Source organism: Daldinia vernicosa (assembly GCF_022497035.1).
Source record: "Daldinia vernicosa strain CBS 139.73 unplaced genomic scaffold F5Y00scaffold_7, whole genome shotgun sequence".
In the NCBI taxonomy this organism is placed as follows: Eukaryota; Fungi; Ascomycota; class Sordariomycetes; order Xylariales; family Hypoxylaceae; genus Daldinia; species Daldinia vernicosa.
In genome coordinates, this window is record NW_025953923.1 from 582,408 (window position 1) to 605,977 (window position 23,570).

General features: G+C 48.2%; 6 protein-coding genes across 6 annotated transcripts; 4 read left to right on the plus strand and 2 right to left on the minus strand.

Annotated features, from left to right (window-relative positions):
• Positions 1-1,935: 1,935 nt before the first annotated feature.
• F5Y00DRAFT_273781 (uncharacterized protein) lies at positions 1,936-7,562 on the plus strand (the record flags this gene model as incomplete). The annotated part of the gene is made up of 6 exons (XM_048013239.1): positions 1,936-2,051; positions 2,200-2,621; positions 2,781-3,128; positions 3,178-3,469; positions 3,594-3,943; positions 4,010-7,562. The coding sequence occupies 6 exons, from the start codon at positions 1,936-1,938 to the stop codon at positions 7,426-7,428; spliced, it is 4,947 nt and encodes a 1,648-aa protein (XP_047868274.1). The 3' UTR covers positions 7,429-7,562.
• Positions 7,563-7,946: 384 nt separating this feature from the next.
• Positions 7,947-9,074, minus strand: F5Y00DRAFT_258753 (uncharacterized protein; the record flags this gene model as incomplete). Its single annotated transcript, XM_048010758.1, has 3 exons — positions 7,947-8,383; positions 8,423-8,621; positions 8,742-9,074. 3 exons carry the CDS (start codon positions 9,072-9,074, stop codon positions 7,947-7,949), a joined length of 969 nt encoding a protein of 322 aa, XP_047868275.1.
• A 3,716-nt stretch (positions 9,075-12,790) lies between these two features.
• Positions 12,791-14,626, plus strand: F5Y00DRAFT_258754 (uncharacterized protein; the record flags this gene model as incomplete). Its single annotated transcript, XM_048010759.1, has 1 exon — positions 12,791-14,626. One exon carries the CDS (start codon positions 12,791-12,793, stop codon positions 14,624-14,626), a length of 1,836 nt encoding a protein of 611 aa, XP_047868276.1.
• A 2,320-nt stretch (positions 14,627-16,946) lies between these two features.
• On the plus strand, positions 16,947-17,885 carry F5Y00DRAFT_258755 (Nitroreductase; the record flags this gene model as incomplete). Its single annotated transcript, XM_048010760.1, has 2 exons — positions 16,947-17,498; positions 17,568-17,885. The coding sequence occupies 2 exons, from the start codon at positions 16,947-16,949 to the stop codon at positions 17,883-17,885; spliced, it is 870 nt and encodes a 289-aa protein (XP_047868277.1).
• A 1,584-nt stretch (positions 17,886-19,469) lies between these two features.
• F5Y00DRAFT_273785 (uncharacterized protein) lies at positions 19,470-20,074 on the plus strand (the record flags this gene model as incomplete). The annotated part of the gene is made up of 1 exon (XM_048013240.1): positions 19,470-20,074. One exon carries the CDS (start codon positions 19,470-19,472, stop codon positions 19,977-19,979), a length of 510 nt encoding a protein of 169 aa, XP_047868278.1. The 3' UTR covers positions 19,980-20,074.
• Positions 20,075-21,069: 995 nt separating this feature from the next.
• Positions 21,070-23,290, minus strand: F5Y00DRAFT_193581 (Metallo-dependent phosphatase). The gene is made up of 3 exons (XM_048005215.1): positions 22,943-23,290; positions 21,468-22,837; positions 21,070-21,409 (listed from the first exon to the last, which is right to left on the minus strand). The coding sequence occupies exons 1-3, from the start codon at positions 22,955-22,957 to the stop codon at positions 21,142-21,144; spliced, it is 1,653 nt and encodes a 550-aa protein (XP_047868279.1). The 5' UTR covers positions 22,958-23,290; the 3' UTR covers positions 21,070-21,141.
• Between the last annotated feature and the right edge of the window lie 280 nt (positions 23,291-23,570).

The window sequence follows — 23,570 nt, forward strand, 5'->3', positions numbered from 1 at the left end:
TTTCTAGATTTTACTAAACCCTTGGTATTGCCATATTGATATAGATTAATGCAAATATTTAGTTGAGCTTATTATAGGTTTTGTTACACTTCTTGACTTTTTAATTAACTAACGTATTTTCACGCCTTAAACTATTAGATCAGGTACATAGGCACCTATGTACCTAATTCATGATAGACGAAGATCAGAAGATCATAGCTGCAAGCCAACCTCTAACTACTATCCTGCACATCATGTTTTGACAGCGGAAAATAGTAACACAAGTACGACGTGAAACATTTCAGGTACAATACCGTGCGCTGTAATAACCAGGTACGGTACCAGCTCTAGAACAAGCCAATAATGTGCATGGAAATGCCAGTAATCCTTAGGTAATAAGGAAGCTAGCACTGTTTCATTAATGGCGGCTATGACACGCGCTGATCCCTGTAACTGCCTTGCATACTTCTTTTAAAGGAAGGATCCGCGCCTTGGTATTCAACTTCTAGAACAAGAGGGCACCCCTGTGGGGCACCACAATAGCCCGAGTTTACGAAGGTCAATCACGTGCCGCTGCTGGCGGGCGGGTGGGCGGGCGGCGCGCCGCGCGCCGACCGCCCACCCGCCCGCCAGCAGCGGCAACAAACTCGAATACCAGCCTTTACTGGAATTTCTTTAAAAATTAAAAAAAAAAAAAAAAAAAAAAAAAAAAAAAAAAAAAAAAAATTTGGAAAATGGAAGAAAGCGTGGGGTTCGACCCCTTAGCACCTTGGAGGAAGGCTCGAAATAGTACGTATTTCGACTTTTTTCTCGAAAGTGGGGAATTATGTAAGACCCGTTATTTTTAGAAGATGCACCCAATAAAAACGCTGGAGGGCTGCGCACGGACGAACTTCCTTCTCAAGGAATTCTTCCATTTTAGGAATTTGAGATCAGCCAGACAATATCCCTCGTAAACTCGGGCATTACACCTCCGCGTCTTCAAACTTCTTTCATTTCAAACTCTCCAGCTTCCAAAGCGGCCGACCAATGTCACGGACAGCATCCTCTAGGGATTTAGGAGATATAATTGAGGGTTAATTGAATTACCTAACACGGTATACAGTTTGCTTCATCAGTGACGAAATATCTATGCTTCTCTAGCAAATCAGTTAAGCAAAACATCGCTAACAAATTTGAATATTAGGATAGACTATGAGCAATATATTCGCGACAGCCGGATTAGGGGATTCAAGCCGCGAGTTTCGTCATATAGTAGAATGACAAAATCTCAGGACAATTAATACGATGGCGGCTACACCTGAACCAGAGCGAAGTCTAAATGAAATTTATCGTTCAGGTCCCCCCAGATCCTACATCTATATCATTCACCAGTAAAGACTGGAACTTTTTTTTAAAGCTACTATGGGACGCCAAGGTTTATCCCGGTCCTCAACATCCATAAAAGTTACTCTTATCTTGGCATGTTTCGCTTTGACTGGTCCTTAACTGATGGCATCGTCCCCTGAGAGTATAGGAGATTACGCGTCACACGGAGATGATCTTTGTCCATCTTGTCATGTAACACAGGCATCATCGCTAATATACATTGCGTCTTACCAGGTATCGTCAAGCTATCAAGCCTCTTATTGGTGGCCCTAGTCAGTAAAATGTCTCCACCAAGATCAAAGTCTGGATCTTGTTAAGTCTACAGAAATTCCATCGAGTCTCATTGTATCTTGCTTCAACTACACACTTGGTGCTTAATATTCTCTTCTACGGGAAAGACATAACCGTTCTCTATTCAGCCTGCCCTGGTGGTGTTTTCGCTTTTGCCCTGGCGGCCTTACAATCGTTTAAATTTTAGTCCAGATCAAGATACTTACTAGTTTTATACCCATATTACCAAGATAATAGTCATGTCAGAATATTCGTGTCCGGTGTCTGGCTCCGTTGGAGGAAGATGTCCTGTCGGGCATGCAGGTTCAGGACATGCGGGTTCAAGCAGAAGCAGAAGTAATAGTCGAATGGGACCTCGAGGTTGTGCCTTTTCAGGATATGGCCAGCCAGGAGACCTTCACGCAGCTTTTGATGTACGTTACGTTGCAACCCTACAGTCTTCGGGAATTAGCTAATGGCAATAGATTCCGCGGGGCGTTGATGCCGGGGAATGGCTCCGGATGAGGTACGAATTTGAGAATGGACTGACTGACTTACACCAGCTAAAAAAGGCCTATGTAGAGAACGCAAATCGATAAACCAACTGCTTTATAAAAATATTCCATCGGTCCAGGAAATTAATGCGGTCAAGACTCAAGCGGAGCTCGATGCCTTTAACGTTCGAGAGCAAGATCTACTAGCCGTAGCGTTAGGCGCACCGGCAAGGCAGGTTATGTTGAGAGCAGAGGAGATCGGCCCAAAAACTGGTTGGTTAGACGGCTATCTTAGTGCAGAGCACGGTTTCTGTCCACCGGACTACGAAGAGGCCGCCGGCGCACTGGCAAGGACTCCCGGCCGGATATGGGCCGATCTTTGCGAACGTATGCCCGGTTGCGTTGCAAGAGGGCGTGTCCAAGAATCGGTTGCAGCGCTTCCCCTCGTCGAAGGAATCAAAGAAGTGATTCCGGATCAAGCGCTTTGGGCAGCTTTAGTAGCTTTAGGAAGTAAGTATGCGTTAGAGTGGCTCGTTTTCCCTTAACCCCTTGCTTTCGACACCGCAGGACTGGAACGGGTTTAAGGGCCATGTACTCGTGGATTCTATTTTCATTACACATATCCCCATGTCTTCTATACTCTATGGATACTAACATTGAACCTCATAGTGATATGCTCAATCTATCGCTTCGAAGAAAAATATGATGGTAGTGACGGGATTACTTCCACGCGTACTAAGAAGAAGAGGCCTAACGTCCCGATGGGCGATGAATTTGGTGAGGAGTTGGCTGGTATTCCGCGATGTGTAGCATTGCCGTATTATCAGATCTCACGACGCATGGGCCGGACTCTCCCTCATCTTACTTTCCCCGACCAGTCCTCTTATAATATTAAGATCCGAGATCCTACCTCAATATATCCCTATATCGCACGCTCCGAGAACATAGATCTTCGTTGGCCTATGTTTGGCGAGAAAGCTGAGGTGGCTTTCCTGAAAGGTTGCGCTGAAACGTCAGGTAAGCATAACATCCTATCCATTTTCTGTTCAAATATTGATTTTCATAGCATCCTTCCAACATGGCCCAGATGCGATTGCCGCGTGCCAAGAGCATGTTATGAACAGGAACGTAGAAGGACTTCTTCGGGAGATGATTCGACTGAAGGAGATTCTGGAACGGATGCCCAACGCTTTCCATTCTATCAATGTTAACCCGAACTCGGGAGAGCAATATGTCCCGGTGCATCAGTGGGTTCGTTGGGCCAAATTTTCTGCGCCTTTGTCTAGGAGATGCCCAGCTTCTTCAGGTCTGCAATTCCCTCCCTATCTAGTCATGGATGCATTTCTAGGACGGAAGAAGTAAGTTAGAAAATCGCAAAAAAACGGTTCCAGGGATAAAATTGCTACTGGGGCAACTGGTCTCAATGCTTATTCCCACCTCTTTCAACTTTAAATATAAGGGGTAGCTGCTAATTCTTAGTAGATACACATCCTTCCTTGGTGCAGAAGGCGTACATCTGAGGGCCTGGCTTCCTTCTAACCTTCGAGCCTTTATTGCTGCCATTGAGTATCACTACCGCATCCCCGAATTCGTCCAGCAGTCTGGCGATCCACGACTGATGGGCGTGTTGGATGGCATTATCGAGGCATATACAGGCGAACGAGGCTTCATGGGCACTCATCGTTACAAAGTCTTCGGTATTCTTGAGATCGCTGCGAAGACGGGACGTACTGAAACGAACGGCCTATCTGGTGCTGCAGATGCGGGGCGTCCGTGGGAAGAGACCCATAAGCAGTTTTCAGATGCTATGAAAGAGCGTCTTGAACCATACCGTAAGTTACCGATACATACAGAAAGAGAATTATGCCCTAGAAGCTAATGCGCTGTGTGATATGTAGGTGGGAGTCTACCAGTCGAGCCACATCAGATGAGAGGTACATTTGAAGAATGCCGCTATGTGACCAGAGTCCTGAATCGATCCTACGTTGACTCTGATTCTACGCGATCAATTGCACTAGTAACTCTAGATATTCAAGATACGGGAATTACTTTCATGGCTGGAGATCGTCTCGCAGTCATGCCACTTAACAGCTGGGAAGAATGTGCGAAGGTTGCCGCCGCCCTAGGATTAGAGACCCGTATCGACGATCCCGTCGATGTTACCGGTACATGGTCTCGATTCGAGCAGCATCTAGCGTCTGTGAGAAGGACAGCAGCAAAGAAGCTGACCGTGGCCGATATACTTCGTCGGGGTCATCTAGCACCCATTACTAAAGAGCTCGCCCTAAAAATCCATAGCCTCCTTGCTGCCTCCTCGAACACCGTCCTTCAAGTCTTAGCCACTGACGAATGGCCCGTCCGAGGTTCGCTAGGTGACTTACTGCAGGGTGCGCTTATGGATACTCCAGCTCACATATGGGATAAGGCGTTCAACCTCGACAACCTTTCATGGCTGGCCGATCTCATCCCAGTCGAAGTGCCTCGCACATACTCTATAGCAAGCTATACAGACGAGCTTCTCCCAAGTACTGTTGATTTGGCCATCTCGCGTGCCGAGTACAAACTCTGCTCTACATTTTCTAAGCAGGATGACGTAAATCGTGCTGGCGTTGCAAGTGGCTTCTTTAACCCGCACCCTCCATCGGACGACATGGTATCAGACGACGAGATCCTTGTCGGCGTATCCCGGCCTCTGGCTTTCCATCTGCCTTTGGATAATATGGCTCCTTGTGCATTCTTCGCCGGTGGCAGCGGAATCGCTCCATTCCGAAGCTTTTGGCAATATCGCTTGAATACCAGTGGCTTGTCTGGAGGCAAGAATCACTTATATTTAGGGGTTCAGTCGCGCGAGAAATTTTGCTTCGAGGATGAGCTGAGGGAGTATGTGAATGCGGATTTTATGGAAGTTCACGTAGCCTTCTCGAGGGACTCCCGTGGCCTCGCTTACGACCCTCACACGCATGACCTGGTTGAGAAACATATCCCTCCTCGCTATATCGATACTCTGATTGTCGAGCAAGGTGCCACTGTATCAGATCTCGTCATGTCGAAAAAGCAGGGAGGTCTAGGCGGCTACCTCTACGTGTGCGGCTCCGTTGCGGTCTTCGATTCCGTGATGAACGGGATCCGCAAAGCAATATATACTCACTGCACAGCGACCATGGAAAATGTCGACCTGATTATCAATAAAGCCTTCGCGGAGCGACGGTTCATGCTCGACGTTTTTATGACTCCAAAGCCCCTCCCTTGTAACCTACCAACAATTCCGTTATCTCAACTCGCTCAACATACTGGCCACAGACCGGGATCCCGTATGTGGATTGGGGTTCACGGGAGCGTATATGACGTTACAGACTTTTCCCCTATGCACCCTGGAGGCACGCAGATCATTAAGTCTAATGCTGGCGTCGACTGTTCTAAGTCCTTTGACAATCTAGCTCATACCAATAATCCTGAAGTTGTCAGTCTCTTGACTAAGTATTTTGTCGGACACCTAACGCCAAAGCCCGATTACCAAGGTGGCGAGGAAGAAATATCTGCTCTGTATGACCTGTGGGCAGGTTATCTACGTACTACGGTTGAAACCCTAGTGGCACATCAAATCGAGATGTACGAAATCCAGGGTGCTTCACTGAAAACATCCTCAGCTTACGACCCGTCTGGGTCTAGCAATATCTGGCTCCGTGAAGACCTACCCAACATCATCGCTATTCGCACCTTTTATGGCTACCAGAGCAGATTGCTACAAGGGGGGTTTACCGCCCTGTTCGGTGCTAAGCTACAGGAACTTGTACTCAAGCTCTCATTCAGTCTCGCCAACGCGGGTGGTGCTGGGGCAAATATCCAACTGCCAGACGTGCTAGGAGCAGTCGCACGTGCGAACACTAGTTCGGATGCTATACAGTGTACAAACGAAGTAGCACTTGTTGGCCAGTTCATCTGCGGTACCTCAGATGCCCTCCGTTTCCATGAGCGTGGTGTCTTCGCTTACGCAGCTAAGAGTGTAGAGCTAGACATAGAATTGCTTGAGGATCTCCGCCAAGAAATAGGAACTGGCATGGACGCTTTTGACAGTATTGCGAGCACATATAGCTCGTCCGACAAAATGCAGGACCCAGATTTCGATGCCAACCGCCTCGCAGCTCTCTCAACATTCCTTCTCCAGATCCTTGAACGAATTTCACGCCGTCTGGGAATTTTCTATGCCCAACTTGCTCAGTGCTCAGTCTACAGGCCAGAGCTCGAGCGAAACCCCGCCAGAACCCGATGGGCTCTCGTGCGACGGTGTATTTGGGATGGAAGTTTGTTTATTATGGCACACAAAGCCGCCGCTGATGTTCTTACAGCGGGGCAGCAATCATCTTACTACGTATCCCGTGCTAATCCCAACCAGAACGTCGATTTCGACCGCGTCATGTCTCATGTACGAGCAACCTTAGGCTCGGCACAAATCGAATTCCAGCCAAGCACGACTCAGCAACCTCTCACGCTAAACGCCGTACACCAGGCCCGAGGGAGGAGCTCAGGAGACGCGAGCGCGGTCGCAATGCGGGATAATGCAGGTTCCTTACTGGCTATGAATAGCTTCGTGGAGAAAAATAATAAAGCGATTCGTAGGCTCAGCAAGATGCCTCCAATGCCCATGAGCTTTGAAGAGCTACAGAGGTCCGCTCTAGGACATACTAGCCTCCACACGCCGCCAGCAGACTCCCCGGAAATGAACGCCATGATGGCAGGTCTCAGTGTCAAAGATCTAGCCGGTCACACTACCAGACTCCCTACACCCCCGTCTAGCCGTGGATCTAGCCGTTCTACATCCCAGGTCCGCCGCCCATCTAATAGCATGTCGTCATCAGCCGAGATGCTCCTAAACAAACTTAACCAATCTCGAACTCTTCACAGCCGACAGAGCTCTCCTATGGCCCATCACACGCCACACCTACCACCACATCACGAGCAGCCGCAACACTTGCCGCACTACCCCGTAATCGGCGGCCACCCAACACCGTCCGTGCCCGGACAGCCCAAGACTAATGCCCATGCGGCGCTAAGCTCCGTGATGGGACAGCTAAACACACGACGTCCGCGCAGCGACGCACCAGCAGCGTCTCTATCTAGATCGGCATCTATGTCTAGGTCTATGTCTACCACAAACTCGCGCGTCCGATCTACTTCGAGATCCAGCGCGAGAAGCGTCGCAGGCCACGACCATAGCTACGGCCACGGCCACGTTTCCATGCAATCCATAACGTCGTTGCGCGCGTTCAAGCTCAGGGGCTTGGCGGATGCGGGGGAGAGGTTTGCGCCGGCGACTTAGGAGGGTAGGTCGTAATGGGATAGATAACTTGGGAGCGGGTTAATTCGGAAGAAGGGTATAAATAGAGGTTAATGGGAATGGAATGGAATAAAACTCGTTCGTATATCACGTCAAGTTGTGCAAAGAAAATAAAGGAGGATCGTCAAAACATTTAGATGGTACGAGTAGACGAAAAATTGAATATGCTGGTCATTGCGAAGTATTGTTCCATGTGTGCGTACTTAGCTGTATACTCTTCGCTCGTGATTGTAATTTGTTTCTCGTATACCTACCTACCTAACCTATATAACTATGATCTAGGCCTACTTTGGTGTAGAAACTGGAGAATACCCGAGTATACTATTCGGCATTTGCTCTCTGGGTAGTTGAAACCCTCTTGTAAGCGTACCTACCTACCTAATGACAAGACTCTTGCGTATTTGAATATATTGCAAAAATACATGTTGCCTAGAACTAAAAGATAGGTAGACACTAAAAGAATGTCTAATATCGATAACCTTACCTTCCGGTAACAAGTCTCAGCTTTTCGAACCTCCGTTTGTCTTCCCCTTAACCTCCCCATTAGCCATATCTAATCTCACAAACACCTTTAAGGCCGCCTCATTCTGTCCCTTAACATCAAACTCGTTCGTAAAAGCCGCCATCTGTCCAAAAAACTCCATCATCCTCGCCGGATCCTCGTGCATGCCGTCCTCAGCATACGCATACACCCGTCCGAATTTACGCGCGAGTTCTACGACTGCTTGGCTCCGAGGCCTTCGGACCCCGTCGAAGGCTCGAAGGGCATGCTCGATCTGCTCCGGACGCTCGACGTGAGCGAGGAGGTAATCGAGCACAGCCGCATCTTCGAGAGCTTGGGCTGCACCATTGCCGGCGAACGGCATCGCGGTGTGCGCTGCGTCGCCGAGCATAGCGACACGGCCCCGCGCGTAGTAGGGCGCATGATCGTGGTCTGCTATTGTCTAGGATGAGCTTGTGTCCTTGGCTACCATACGCACTATCTGCTGAGCCTCTTCGCTGTAGTCGGCGTATAAGGTTGGGTCGAGCGGTGGAGCACAACCGTCGATCGTCGAGAAGGCACCGCGCACAGCGACGCCGGCGCTCAGGCGTGTATTCTTGTTTAATGGGATACAGTTGATGTGGTCCCTTGGTCCGAGGAGAACGGGGACATTTATGGTCCACTTAGGGTTGATCTACTTCCTCACCTCATCAGTCGACACCATAGTCCGGTAGATCTACCACCCGTCGTGGTTTTTAGGCGACGTAGCGGGATAGTCTGCCCCGAGAAGGTAGCTCCGGGTCACACTGTGTACTCCGTCGGCCCCTAGGAGGCAGTCAACCTCGATCTTGGTTCCGTCTTGGAAGGCCAGGCGGACATTCGGCTTGCCGGAGACTTGCTCTTTAACATCGACGAGCTTCTTACCAAAGCTAATGGCTTCCTTTGGAATTAGTGCTGGGAAGCCCTTCAGTAAATCAGCTCGGCTGACTGTCTTTCTTCCCTTCGCCCTACCAAGTTCCGCTACTAACTGGCCTTTATGTGGCCCCTGACCTAGAATTACCTCGGTTGCCATCACCTGATCCTCGTCGCCCATGGACAGAGCCATATCAAAGTACGTCTGTCTTACTTCAGGTCCGATAAGCGCCATAGACTTAATGGCATTAAGATGAAGGGCCAGACCGGCACCAACATCTTTATAAGCCGAGACCGACTCGTAGACATGAACATCAATATGCCGTTTCTTAACCAAGCCGGCCGCGAGAGCAAGACCAGCGATACCGGCTCACACAATTGCAACTTGAATCCGGTTCTTCGCCATTATTAGAATAATGGTTGCAATGATAGAACTCGGCCATGGTACTCAAATATCAAGAGATGCTGACGTATAGCATTTAAATTTTGTGAGATAACCTGAACGCGCAAGCAACAACGTCACTAGGTCTCTCCTGTCAGACCCAAACAGAGCGATAACTTGCGAGTCTCGGGTATACTGTAGACATACTTAACTTGGTGTATGCCCATATCTAAGGCATTTATTGTATCCTAAGACTCTCAAAATAGGAGTGACACAATGTAGATAGGATGCCTACCTGTAGTAGACATCAAAGGTTAGACGATATGACACCTCATAACTCGTCCAGTTCCCTTTAGGCATGTCGGCCATTATTACTTCGACTTGTCTAAGTAAAGAAACCTCCGGAACCGTGGATATGTAGTACTGTGATTTTTTTTTTCGATAGTTCAAGGCTGTAGGGATGAGCCACTTTCCACTCGAAAATAGGCCTCCTAGTATGTATATTGGAACATCCGGATTAACCCGGGTACGTAACACCGTATCAAGGGTTTTAAGAGAGAATATGTCAATATGTTCCGTTCTACCGGTAGTGAACCGGCATTTTGGGATGGCTTGTACGACTTCAAGGCCTGTGAAAGGTGAAAGGGCGTTTGCTAGCCTGAGGGTTTAGTTGGGGAAATATGAATGTAAGCGTTGTCGTGATTCTAGTGTGTCATACAAATAGAACCAGTGGCTTGGGACTGTTCTTCGAGAACCCCCAATTCTCCAGTTTAGCTGCTACGGTTGTTATGTATATGGAGCAATGCCACATGGTGGACGATGAAGCGTTTCCCAAAGTAAAATACATGCATAGTACGCTTGCCAATGATGCGCGGAAATCTTATCAGATCAAAAGCCCCCTGATGATTGGGACAGGGCTGACGAGTGGATTTCCCGTCAGGATTATGGTATGTATGCATACATAGGTACCTATCTAACTGCAGCAATCAGTCGTGGCGTGACCGGTAGCCAATGCATCCGGAATTGTTGAGGCCAGGGATATTTTCTTTAAGCGAGAAGCGCAAATGAAAAAAGCGAAAAATAGAAATTTCCATGTCAGCCTCGACCTCGACGCGCGGTGTAGAAACAGTGGGCGAATCCAGGGGTATGGTACGATAGATGGAATGTTTCGAAACGGATTAAAGCCGTTTATGTCGTTTCACCTGGAAAGACGCTATCGATTGATTGATTGATTGATTGATTACGTATATTTGTATCGATATGTCGTAGTGTAAGTCTACACTATATTAAGCCTCAATGCAAACCCAGGTCGGATGCCGGGTCCCAGGTACGACTACGGAGGATTTTAATTTTCTCGGTACTTGGCTTCATTTCCGGGGAATTGGATATGAGGTAATTGAAAAAACGAGTTCAGGTCCAAGCGTCCTTATCTGATCGAAACTGCTTGCGTCGTTCTGAGACGTTCCTTTACGTAAGCCGCCTAATGTAACCCTAATCATCAGAAAAGTTGCTAAAAATGTGGATTACGTCGTAAGGTCCGATATCGGCAGAACACGTTGATCAGATTGATAAAGATTTTGTGCTCTGTGCTGTGGTTAGTCAGTCGTTTGTTTGATTGATTAGATTACTGCCCGCCCGATCCCCCGATCCCCCAATCCTTCAAAGCAATGTTGTGCTCTCTCCCCCATATCGCTTGTGTCGGTTATCTCACAGTAAGAAGATACTGTGCTTCCAGAACCGTGTAAACGCGGGACTGTGCAACCGTCCCATTACATTAGTAGATCAAAATGTCTCAGCTGTAAAATTATATCATCACTGTTTGCAATTGCGTCGTTTCACCGATTGATAGAGGCGTTAACGGTTTCCTGTATACCAATTAATACGGCTTAACGATAGGTATTAGTTGGATTTGCATAGTAAAGCATCTACATATCGTAAGAGAGAAAAGGTTGTTCAGGATTACATGACCTACCATACCTAACAGGGTTAGTATCGTATGTATGTACTTGGCACGGAAGAACGGTTCTCAGTCGGCAGAGTGCGCCCGCAGGCCCCGTCGGGTCCAAATGCCAACTCCACCAAAGCCTCTCAGCCGGTGTTGCACCTATTTTAGCTTGAATTGCAGCCGAGGAAGAAAACTGGGCTCGATCATGTCGAATGATGACACCGTATTCGCATATTTCGGTGTGAGAAGGCCCCGATTTTTTGGAGAAGACGATCCGGGGTAGCGGGCAGCAGCAGATTCAGGCCAATACCATTGAGCCAGATGGTCAAGTGATTAAATATTGTGCAATTCTTGACGAGCCAACCAGAAATTTGTTGCTTCAATATTTGAGCTATAGAGCAAGACATCGTACTGCCGCGAGAAAAAGAAGTTAATCAGCATTGCCGCTATTTTATCCCCCCCTCCCCTATCATCGTTCGTCGTCACCATCGTGGCGTTAAGCATGACGACCCAACAGGGAGGGAAGATTCAGGCATGATTGGTAAGTGATACCCGAGGTAGATAGATTAGTGATGTTAGATCATAGGTAAATAAGCAATAATATGCGAAGGCGTAATCTGACTTAAAAATAGGAGTTAGGTACCTGTTAAAGAGTATTATCAATATTGAATATTAAACTGACTACACTAACTTACGGGGCAAAGCCTACCGCGAACTAACAGTTGACATATTAACAGTTGATAGTGAAACGGATTAGGTCGGCAAAGACCGGAGTCTAGCATCAAAATTAAAATTAGAAAGAACTGGAAGTTTACCCTGTCTGCGTGTTGCGTGTGCGATCTCGCAAAGTATTAAAGTACACAGTATCAAAGAAACCCGGCTATCTTGGCAACTCTATCAACAAGCAATCGGCAAGAGCCTATGACCTAGCATTTACAACATTTACCGACCCACCTTTAATTGCTGCAGGTGCTAATCTGACCATCTGATAGGGCTTTTTGATTTTGCCCCTTCTTCCCCCTTGGGATCCCCCTGTCATCATCACTTCAACAAAAAAAAGATTGAAATATAATAACAGATCGACACCTGAAGAAATTTACTTACTAACCGGTCTAATTCTACAAACGACCTCATCAGTGTCACGATATTATCGTACAACTAGGTCTCCTTTTCCACCCCTTTTCACAGTTCAATTGCGAGTCTGTGCTTTTTCCTACTGTTCGCTATTCACATTGTTAACTTGGTTGGCCACCAACCTCGATATAATTATTTAAAACAAAAGGTGCCTTTACTGGTATTCTTTGTGGTGCATTGAAATATCACCACACCTCTGGGAACCCCCACATTTTCGATCTACTTCGAGAGACACCCCCAGAAAATATTCTCCAAAAACCCGACGTCGATAATTCCTCGGCAACACGACGCGTAAAGAGGAAAAGAAGAAAAAGGACGGTCATCTCCAATTTCTTGACCCCTCCCCCCACCAATCAATTTCCCGACAAACGACATCAAGGTAGCTGATTATATCTGCTATAATCTCGCTCACTTCCTCTGGTTGCGGCCAATTTGATCGACGGGTGGTCCTCTTGGTAAAGCTGTACGGGATCGATATAATTCAGCAACTATGTCGGTTGGAGTCGAGCAGCTAGTCGACTCGACGTCCGACTATGTATCCGAGGAAGAGATTCGTACTCCTTCTATTGCGCCGTCCCTCACATATTCTGAGGACTCCGAAGATCAAGATGAGCTCCAGGCACCAAAGGAGGTTCCTCAAAGGCGGCGTGCCTCGACGAGATTAATTGCACAGAGCCCAGCAGACGTGCAGAGAATCACTGGCGAGTCTACACAACAATTGCTTGATCGATGCTGTGGTGGCGGATGTTGCATGAATGCACAGAAGAAAGAGCAGGGAGTCGAGTATGAACGAGTCCCACTCCCTGACAATGATGCCTTTCGCTCTTTAGGCTTAAAGATTGATGAGATACCTACCGTCTTAACTAAGGTCGCGGACATGCCTGAGCAGATCACTTTTCTTCAGTCCATCCGACGTGTCTCGGGCACCCCATCGCCAACCGATTCGGCCGTGTCTTTCGGAAGTCAAGCCAGCTCTCCCACAATCGAGACCAAATTCCAGAACCTTAGCCTCGAGAACCTCGACACTTCGATACAGCCTCCTTCCTTCGTTCAACCGCACCATCCTTTCAATGTCTTCCCTGCCAAAATTCACAATACCCGTGAATTGACGCGTCCTGGAGCTGAGAAACGCACGTATCACTTCGATCTCGATATCACCGACTATCCCCACGGAGAAGGCGTAGACTTCAAGGTCGGAGGTGCCATTGGTGTCTCTGCTCCAAACGATACAGCTGCTGTGGATCAGGTTTTTGACTTGCTTTTGGTTCCACGTTACTTGCGGGACAAGCCCGTTTTGCTGCGCACTACTCGTGGCCGATGGCCCACTGTCTGGGGCGAGGATCAGGCCCGCGAGTTGGTTACCACCCGGCGGGATTTGCTGACGTGGTGCTCCGATATCCAGTCTTACCCACCCACCAAGCCTCTATTGCGAATTCTAGCTGAGCATGCTCTCGACCCTAACGAGAAGAAGATACTCATGTTCCTCTGCTCTAGCCAGGGACAAGGTGCCTTTTGCGACTTCCGCACTGGCCCACACATCTCTCTTGCTCAACTCTTGAGTGCTTTCCCTTCTGCTAAGCCACCTCTAGATTTGCTGTTCTCGGTACTCCAGCAGTTGATGCCGCGGTTTTATTCCCTTTCCAATGACCCGCATGAGTCTTATGGGATCCGCGATGGAAAGCAGCACCGCCTTATTGAGCTAGCCGTCACCATTCAAGAGACGCCTGACTGGCAGGCGGGCTACCGAACGGGTGTCGGTTCTGGCTTCTTTGAACGTCAATGTCGCAAGTTTTTGGAGCTGCAGCGCGCAGGGGAAAGCGCTCCCCAGTTATACATCCCGATGTTTAAGGGGCTGATGGCGAACCCGTTGGCCAAGGAATTTGTGTCTGATGGTCCGATGCTCCTTATTGGGGCTGGCGTCGGCATCGCGCCATTCCGTGGCTTTGTTCAGCATCGCCTGAAGAATGCTAACTGTGCCAACAAGGTATGGGTACTTCAAGGCGTCCGTGATTCTCTTGTGGATGAGCTATACGGTGGGGAGTGGGGTGTCCACGAGGATAGAGTGAAGAAGGTTGTACAGAGCCGACGCGGCGAGAGCCGTTACGTCCAGGACGAGGTCAGCCACCAAGCAGATCTTGTATGGTCCATCATCAACTCGGTTGACGGGCGCGTCTTCGTTTGCGGAAGCTCCAAGGGCATGGGCGAAGGTGTCGAACAGGCGCTTATCAAAGTGGCCGTGAAGAAGGGCAACTTGAAGTATGATGAGGCAAAGAAATTCTGGGAATTGAAGAGAGACGTCGGACAGTACATTACCGAGACGTGGTGATGGCAATGGCTTCATTGGCTCTATTGGTAGACTTGGGGGAGTGAGCCTATGATGGGGATAGACTTATGGTTGCTCGGCAGGTCCCATAAAATCTGGGGGTCTACAAAAGTCTTTTTCTATTGTTCATAGCATACGGTGTTATAAAATGCCTAGAGGCTGGGCGTTTGCGCAAGCTGGGCAAGACTGGGCTGGTCAGGTTCGATTTACAGAGAGGGTATTTCTTTATAGTTGGCGGCTTGGCGGTTTAGGAGTCTGCATGAGAGGATTCTAGGACCTCGATTATGTAGTCAAAAGCTGCAAGATAAAGCGGTGTTTTACACAATACGTTTTTTTGCCCGTGGAGAATTAAGCTGTACATAGAGTCGCATTGGGCATAGATGAGTAAAATACGATATCGAATAGCAACATTCACCTAGTCACCATTCAATGTGCAGCCTCATAAGAGCTTCGATGCACGGCGGGTATTAGTAAGACGCTTGATATCCGTAAATCCTTGTGATACCGGGGACATGACTCGACTCGACGCGGGATAGGTCGGAGCTAAGGAAAATTGCCTGATTCGGAAATCGATTTTGCCTCGTGCCGTGCCGTAGGGTCGCTATGTTTCTTCACGCCGCGATTAGGCGTCTAGAGAGAGGCCTCCTGACATGTTGATGCATCTCGGATAGGCTCTTCAAAGTAATTGCTCGGCTAAGTAATATACGGGAGTTTGTCTGCAACATCTTAGAACCGCGTTAATTCTGCCGCAAAAGTAGGAGGCGGTTTATAAGGCAGATATTAACCAGGTATTATGTCGTGTAAATATACGGGCCGTATTACAGAAAATACATTTGGGGTTTAGCATGTTAATGCCGAATTGCGTGTCTATAGGTTAGGAGCACTGCCGCGTGGATAGTACTTAGACCACGAGGTTTGCGGCCGCATTCACCGCCGAGACGCCGAGACGCCGAGGAACCCAGCAGAAATTAAGAATATATTGCTTTAGCGACAGGACTTATGTAGAGCAATAGAGATAAAACAAGCTGAGTAGTATCGAACTAAGCGCCGATAGCCAATGCCTTACACAAGTTGCGACGTCAAGCTAGTGCCGAACGCGCGAAGGCGGCTAATAAGGCGATAATAGTCGACATTAGATGAAGCGCGGGGTAAAAATCGCGTGAAACGTCGCTTTTTATTACATTTTACTGCAGCACGTTATAAAGAAAAGAGCCTCACGCTTTACTAAGAAAAGAACGGAGTAAAATAAATAACTAAAGAGGGGGGGAGCAGGAGTAAAGTTTTGTCGAATCAAGCAAGCAACGGGGGGATGACAAGAAAGCCGGGATGGCATGGATTCGAAAATGGGCGGGTGTTTTGACTCGAGAAGGATTTTCCAGCTTCGTTGTTAAGTTGTTAGAAATGGATTTCAAATGATTTGGAAATCAGACCAAGACCAGCGCGAGAGGATTATGAATAGATGTGTAAGCAGAGATAGTTCGGGTTCGGCGTTGTATCATCAGCGGGTTTAGCCCCACACCGCTGCCCCGCCCCGCAGCGCCTACCGAAACTTGACCTGTAGTTTGCTACGTATAACGCCCACTTACATGCGCTGCGCTACGCTACATCGATACATACCTAGGTAGGTATAATTCCTACGGGTAAGTACAAATTCGTAGTAAGGTATGTCCGGTGTGGATACTCGTTGGTAGATTTGTACACTAAGATAAACGAGAGGCACATAGTATACGACTTTATCTTTTATTCGTGTTAGTTATATTAAATAACTAAGATATAAAGAAATGTATAAGTGTATGCTTTGCAGTACTCATGAATATACCTCACTACGTTAATTAATTAAGTATAGTTAAGCACTCCCTCTAAGACTTGATAGTTTTACCAAAAAAGCAATTGGCAACTACACTATGGAAGTGGAAATAACCAACCAACCAACCAACCCTGATTGGGTCGATCTGACATGCTGTGTGTAATACCTTAGTACCAATCCCTCGCACCCTTGTAAATGCGATAAATGCGATAGGACTTCAATTGCGTCGGCGGGGCATTCGACAGATGCTGACATGCTATGGGACATGCTAAGGAGGTAGGGATACATATTGGGGGCACCATAGCGTTGCTTCTGGACACTTCCTTCCTTTCTTTGTTAGCACATCATACATCGATTGGCATTAGCACATCGGAGAACATTAGCACGTCTCGGACTTTCTTTTTTAGATCAATAGCAAGCATATCTACTAGCCATAGGGAAAGAGCCATTACCAGGGAAGTCTCCATAGGGAAGTCTCTCCTCCCCCCGTTATAGCAAATAAATAAATAGACCACGATGCGCCCACATATTGTCACCTCAGCTGTTTTATCCTTCTCCAGACTCACCACGACCTCGGCCACCACCACCACCACCACCACCACCACCATCACACCTAAAGCATCAAGTCTAGCCCTTAAGACTCTCGCAGCAACAGCAACCTGTTCCCAGAGATCATTCTTCACCTCCAGCGCTTCCCAGTGCCAACCTCTCAAGTCCCAAGCCAAGACCACCCACACGCCCTCGGCACGCTTCAGTACTACTCCTAAAATGGCTGCTCCCGTCAAGGCCGAGTCCTTCCTGGACCTCATCAAGAACCGCCGCACATACTACGCTCTTAACAAGGAGCTACCCATCTCCAAGGAGCGCATCCAGGAGATCGTCAAGCAGAGCATCTTCGAGGTCCCCTCATCTTTCAACTCCCAGTCCAACCGTGTTGTCGTCCTCTTCGGTGCCGACCACGAAAAGCTATGGGATATTACTACCGAGATCCTCAAGACCATCGTCCCCGCTGACGCCTGGGAACACACCGCTCAACGTATGAATGGATTCAAGGCTGGTGCCGGAACCGTAAGTCTCTCCCTTCTTGGCTACCCCCCAGTCTATTAGCATGATAGGGGATACTAACAAGACAAACAGGTCCTGTTCTTCGAGGACCAGGAGGTCGTCCACAGCATGCAGACCAAGTTCGCTCTATACAGCGACAAGTTCCCCATCTGGGCGCTACAGTCCGATGCCATGATCCAATTCGCCATCTGGACTGCTTTCACCGCCGAGGGTCTCGGTGCTAACCTCCAGCACTACAACCCTCTAATCGACGCCAAGGTTGCCAGCGAATGGGGCATCCCTGACAAGTGGCAGCTCAACGCCCAGCTCGTCTTCGGCGGCCGCGCCGGCGAGCCCGGCCCCAAGGACCAGCTCCCCATCGAGGACCGCCTCAAGGTCTTTGGTGCTTAAACGCAATACCAGCAACGCCCTAGCTACCTTATATATATATCCCTGAACCTACAACGGTGTTATGTATGACGAGTTCGTAGGGAAATACCCTTGGAAAGAAAAGAAAAAAGAACTCATAGACACTGGCTATTGTGGATAGACAGAGAGAGCGGCGGTTCGTTCAAACGTCCGCCGCTCAAGAGTTCCTTAGACTACCTTGGAAGCGTTCAGCACCAACTAGAATAAATAAATAAGTGAAACCAACCGAAAGAAAGACTTCGTCATCCATATGTTTCGTCATGTGATTTGGAGGTAATTCAAGCACCCAATGTCTACGTAGAATAGCATGCTCGTCTCCTTCGAGTTGGATAATACGTAGCCCTTCTCTTTGATATGTAAGACATGCTTGTCAAAATAGATATAATAAGCGCCATTATAACTAGGTACCTACCTAACCTGGGATACTCAAGTAAAGATCTTATTAGAAATTGACGTCGAAACTAAATTAGTTGCATGAAATAGCCGGCCCCTTTAAATGGCCGGGTGTCAGCCTCAACTCTCAAGGACGGGAGGACCCGGAGCGGGAAGACGCGAGGGATAATAGAGTTAAGTTGGTGAGTATTATGTAACACCTACATAAAATAAAATAAAATGCAATGTATATCTCCTATTTAGAGTAACGTCAGGTAAGTCTTGTGTTGCCTTCCACAGAGTAAGAGGGTGAGGTACTAATTGTCACCTTGGGTTAGGTACCTAAGGTTATACCTATATCTTAAGGTTTCGAGAATAACTGGGCTTGATGTGGTGATGTGACTTGAGGAATATAAGTAAACTGTTCGAGGAATGTGCTACCAGTAACAACAAAATGGTACTTCTTTCCAATCATACTTCCCATCCACGAGAGTTCAGGTCTCGTTAAATAGGGGGGAAGGGGGGGTGGCTGTTTCCCTTCAACTCCCATTTTCTCAAAGAAGCGGACCCCTTGAAAAACTCCAACTTGCTGCTGCTGACCATCAAATTCGAGTAGTTAGTGAATAAAGTAAAGTGTTCCTGCCTTGGGAAGGCAAGTTTCAACCTTGCAAACAAACTGTTTAACTATGTGAATATGGGTAATAGGTACCTCCTATGCGGGTATGGAGGCCGGCCTAAGCAACAACCTCCAGCCAATGATAGACCACACAGCTCCGTACTCAACCCCGAGCTCCTTCCTCCAGAGGTGCAAACAGCTCCGGGTTGTAGTCAAAAAAATCGGACCCGGACGCGGAGCTAGCAAGTTTCTGCTGATTCACAACTGCAAACTGTCAGTCGTATTCAGCTGTTAATGTTGGTGATGCGAGGGGTAACTCCCCTCAGGAATAATATATAAACAAGGCCAGTTCCCTGACTTCTGTCCCTTTCTTTCTCCTCTCTCTCACTCACCATCAGACAAGAAGAGGTTTCGTTTCAGTGTCTGTCTGTCTTCTTCCTTGAGACTAGACTGAAGTAAAATCAGATAGGTGACTAGTCATCCTTCCTAAAGCCCATCTCAAAGACTTAACACACCCCTTTCACTACCCCTTTCTTTCAAGAACCTCTCATCCAGCTTCAATTGCTCCAACCATCAAGATGTTGAAGTATGAAGCATCTGAGGAGGATGGTGATCGTACCATTTCCATTGATGAAAGAAGCGAAACCTCCTACTCCGACACCCCTGACAACGAGCAGCCTCCTTCCACCCCCCTAGCCCCAGGTGTCCCAACCCTCCGAAGCGAGCGCGCCCAAGCCCAAGAATGCAAGGCTCTAGTCGACGAGTTCGTCGCAGTACTCCGCTCTCGGCTCCCGACCCTCCCGCCGCCCATCCATCACCACATGCCGCACGCCGTGTACAACCTGCGCTGCAAACGCCCCGAATTCATGATTATGCTGTTTATGCAGGCCCGATTCCGGGACGCCGCGAGCCCGGACCCGCTCGACGACGAGCTCTGGGACTCCGTAAAGGTGGTAGCGGCCGAGGGCGTCTCGGACGAGATGCAGGATCTGCCTTGCCGCCGGTTCGCGGTTCGGTTCGTGCGCTTGCGCTGGGCGCGTCAGGATATACGTGATGCCGTGAGTGACGAGGAGTATTGGACTTCGTAAAGAATATATGATAGGAGGGGAGAGGGCGTGAGAGGTTAGGTGAGATGAGATGAGATGAGAGAGAGAGAGAGTTGAAGAAAAAAGGTTAGTAGTACCTCACTTACACACACACACAGCACCACGCGATACTAACCACAGCTCCCACTCATCCGCATAGAACATATAAAAGGAAAAAAAAATTTTGAAATTGAAAATCGAAAAAAAAAAAAGAATCACTAGTACAAGAGCCACTCACATCACCCTCAACCCACCACGTAAACCAACGATCTCAACCCCCAGCACTACGCCATCCCACAGCACACTTTCACCTAGTGTAGCCAGTTAGCCAGCCAAGCAGTCCACATGCACCCATAGCAAGAGACGGGAACCACATGTCTCTGCCAGATAGGTAGATACCTAAGGCACCTAGAAACAGATAATGGAAATCTCCCCTCCCACATAAGCCCCTATTACCTATACAATTCCTTCGTGCCTGCCTGCCTGTCTGCCTGTCTGCTTACCTGTTTGTTTGTTCGCCTATCATACGCCACTGTGCTTTAAGTAAAGTCACTTAAAACTCGTTAGAAATTGCTTGACCTTGACGTACTTTAAGCCTTCAATTTTGGTACGCTGATATTATGACATGATGTGATATATCCCATGAAATAAGCCCCTCTCTGGGACTATTTTATGCGTTAGTATATCATTCCCACATGATGGCGCCGTATTTTCTTTGTTGTTACTGTATTAACGTTAACCCCGGACCTTGATGTTTAGGTCATCAGGAGAGGGAGCGAATGTATGAACTTAGGCTAGAGAACACTCCACTAAGACGTAGGAGAGTCGAAATCCGCAACCGTTGATTTTGATGTCCGCTCGTTATATACGCTACCCATCCGCCTCGCCTCGTATAATACACAAACTATCCGAACACTATAGCCTGCCTCCCGACCATCTCTATCGTCGCACCAAAACGCCCTGTGCATCCCTTTTCTTTTTCGTGCGCCGACGTAGGGCCATCGCCGTCGCTACGTCGTAGAATACCATCCCGATCCAAAGTAGTCCAAAATCGTGAATTAGTAGTCATCCAAGCTCTCCGTTGTGCGAAGAGCAGGTAGAGTGAGATAGCGTCACGTCGTGAAGTTAAGCTTGAAATTTCGAAATCCTCCCATGATTTATGTGCTCAGCTCTGATCCTTAGGTGGGATAACACCGCCTCCGTCGACGATGATTTGTTCGTCGACACGAGTCACGGTATCGCCGTATTCAAGTCTCTTGTAAGTTGTGATTCGGGCTTCGTTCATGTCAATGTCGAAGAAACGAACCCGGCGGACGAAGCCGCCATAACCGCCGTATCCTCCAAATCCGGCACCGCCACCATAACACATCCACAGCTCGGGCTTCTTCGTCTCCTTATTGGATGATAGCATGCAATACTCATTTGCATGGTCGCTAAAGAATTAAACGTTAGCCAGTCAATGATAAAAAAGGGGGTATAGGGAATACATACTGTCCACAACTAACCATGACGACACCTTGCTCAACCAAAGCATCGCGGAATCCGGAGTTGAACTTGGGGGCCGTGACACCTTCTCTTAATTCGCCTACGTACTGCGACTCCTGATCCCTGTATTCCGGAAGAGGAATGTGGATAAAGGCGATATCCATGTGGATATGAGTATACTCTTTATGCTTCTTTTTCAGACTCTCTGAAGTCTGTCTGAACCAATCGATTTGGTTCTTTTTGATCCAGTCGTAGCCGCTCCATTGCCGCTCGTCCGGAGAATATGAGTGGGAATCAAGCAAGTATACAGTGAGAGCGGAATGCTTCGAGCTCCCTTGAGCAAGGACCTCAATAAAGTAGTTACCAACCCCGTCAATATCGTCTGGTCCGGCGACAGACAACGAATACGGTAATTGTTCAATCAGCGCCATCTGCCCGGCTCTAGGTAGCGATCCTTCATCGTCATGGTTACCGAATATGGATACGTAGGGGATCTTGCGCTTGATGAGTAACTGCGCGTATTTAAAGATGGCCGATTGCGCATCGGGAGCGGTATCGCCATTCACCTGGTCACCGCTAAGGACAACTAGATCAGGCTTTTCTTCGTCCAACAGCTTAGATACGAAATCTAGAGTCCGCAGATCTGCTAGACAGGGGCCACCTTCATACTCGTCGGGAACCGCATCTCTGCAATGACCAACGCCCGTGCTCAAATGAAGATCTGCCAGCTGCATTATCTTGAACTTCCCATTGTCCCTCACTCGTGGTTGGGGTTTTATAGGCTCGACCTGACTTCCCTGCCGGACGGTGATATGGGCACTCGGTATATCTGGCCCGACGTCGAGTAACAAGGGCGTATTCTGGAACTGCCACCCGTCTCGAACCTCGACAGCGTCGTCACCGAAGAGGACATCTATCGCCGTAACCGCTTTCTTAGAGTCACTTGCCGTTGGCTTGGATGATCGTAGTACCCATAGGCCCGCTGGACGAGACTCCCACTTTTCACCCGCCTGCCCCTTGGCTCCCGTCGAAGGGTCTAGTCGGCCCACTGTGACACCCACGACTACCTTGTCATCCGCCTTCAGCTCCTCCTCCTTCTTCCTCTGGACATGGATGTAGGCCTTGGAGACCCACGATTTGTCTAAATAGAGGTTCTTCTCGACCCGGTGCCATGATTCGGGGTCGAGCTTGCAGGAGGAAAACAGGTTGACTTTGGAACATTGTGTAATTGTTATATCGGTGACGACTTGGCCATGATGGTGCTGAGGCATGTACTCATGGACGGAATTAGGGAGAAGTCGGAAATTTCGATCTAAGAGAAAAATGATGAAGAATGCGAATACGGCGGCAGCGGCAAGCTGGGATATGGTGCGCACCTAGTCAAAAAAAAGGTATTGTTAGTCTTCTAGACGGGTACCTAGCTAGACTAGCTAGACAGAGATGCGGTGAGCAGCTCATTTACATATGTAGAGGCAACTTACTATCCGTCGCGTCATGATGTTTGATATGGATAAGGTCGGTTAGACTCAGGTAGATACGGTGTGTTAGCACAGTAGCGATGTCGTAGCGATGGACGCCAGGGGCCAATCATCTTCAGCCGTGCGCATCTATGTAGATAATATATTCGGACCTTCAACTTTACCAAGTCGTCGGTAGGGAATATCGAAGAATATCCTGGGTAGTATGATGTTTAATGCTCTGTCATTTCACGTACTATGTAATAATATGTGGTGTTGAAGAGAAGAAGTTGTTTAAAGCAACTTGGAAGTTGTGGTGTGGTGTATGTAACTACCTCCTAATGTAGTGTAAAGCTAAAAAGCTACGACAACTTTACGACACGACAACTTGGAAGGAGAAATTCAGACCCCGGTCCAGGTCCAGGTATTCCCGATAATCTGGGGAATCGCGACCAATTCACGCCAAGATATGTCTATCCCTTTTCCGGATGTAGCCTTTAGTACCTCAATCTAATGTATACTCTTGCATTAGCTACATACTATATATACTTGATATCAAAGTACAATACCGAATGGGCACATGTACCTCCCCCTATGCACATGTTTTCAGCGAACGTTGGAGCTAAGGCCATTCATATGACAGCTCACCACC

What these genes read in the sequence shown, in the direction of transcription:
- F5Y00DRAFT_193581 (XM_048005215.1), bottom strand. An exon ending in GTCATGGTTAGTTGTGGACA is followed by an intron (nt 21,410 to 21,467) that starts GTATGTATTCCC and finishes TTAATTCTTTAG; the next exon opens with CGACCATGCAAATGAGTATT.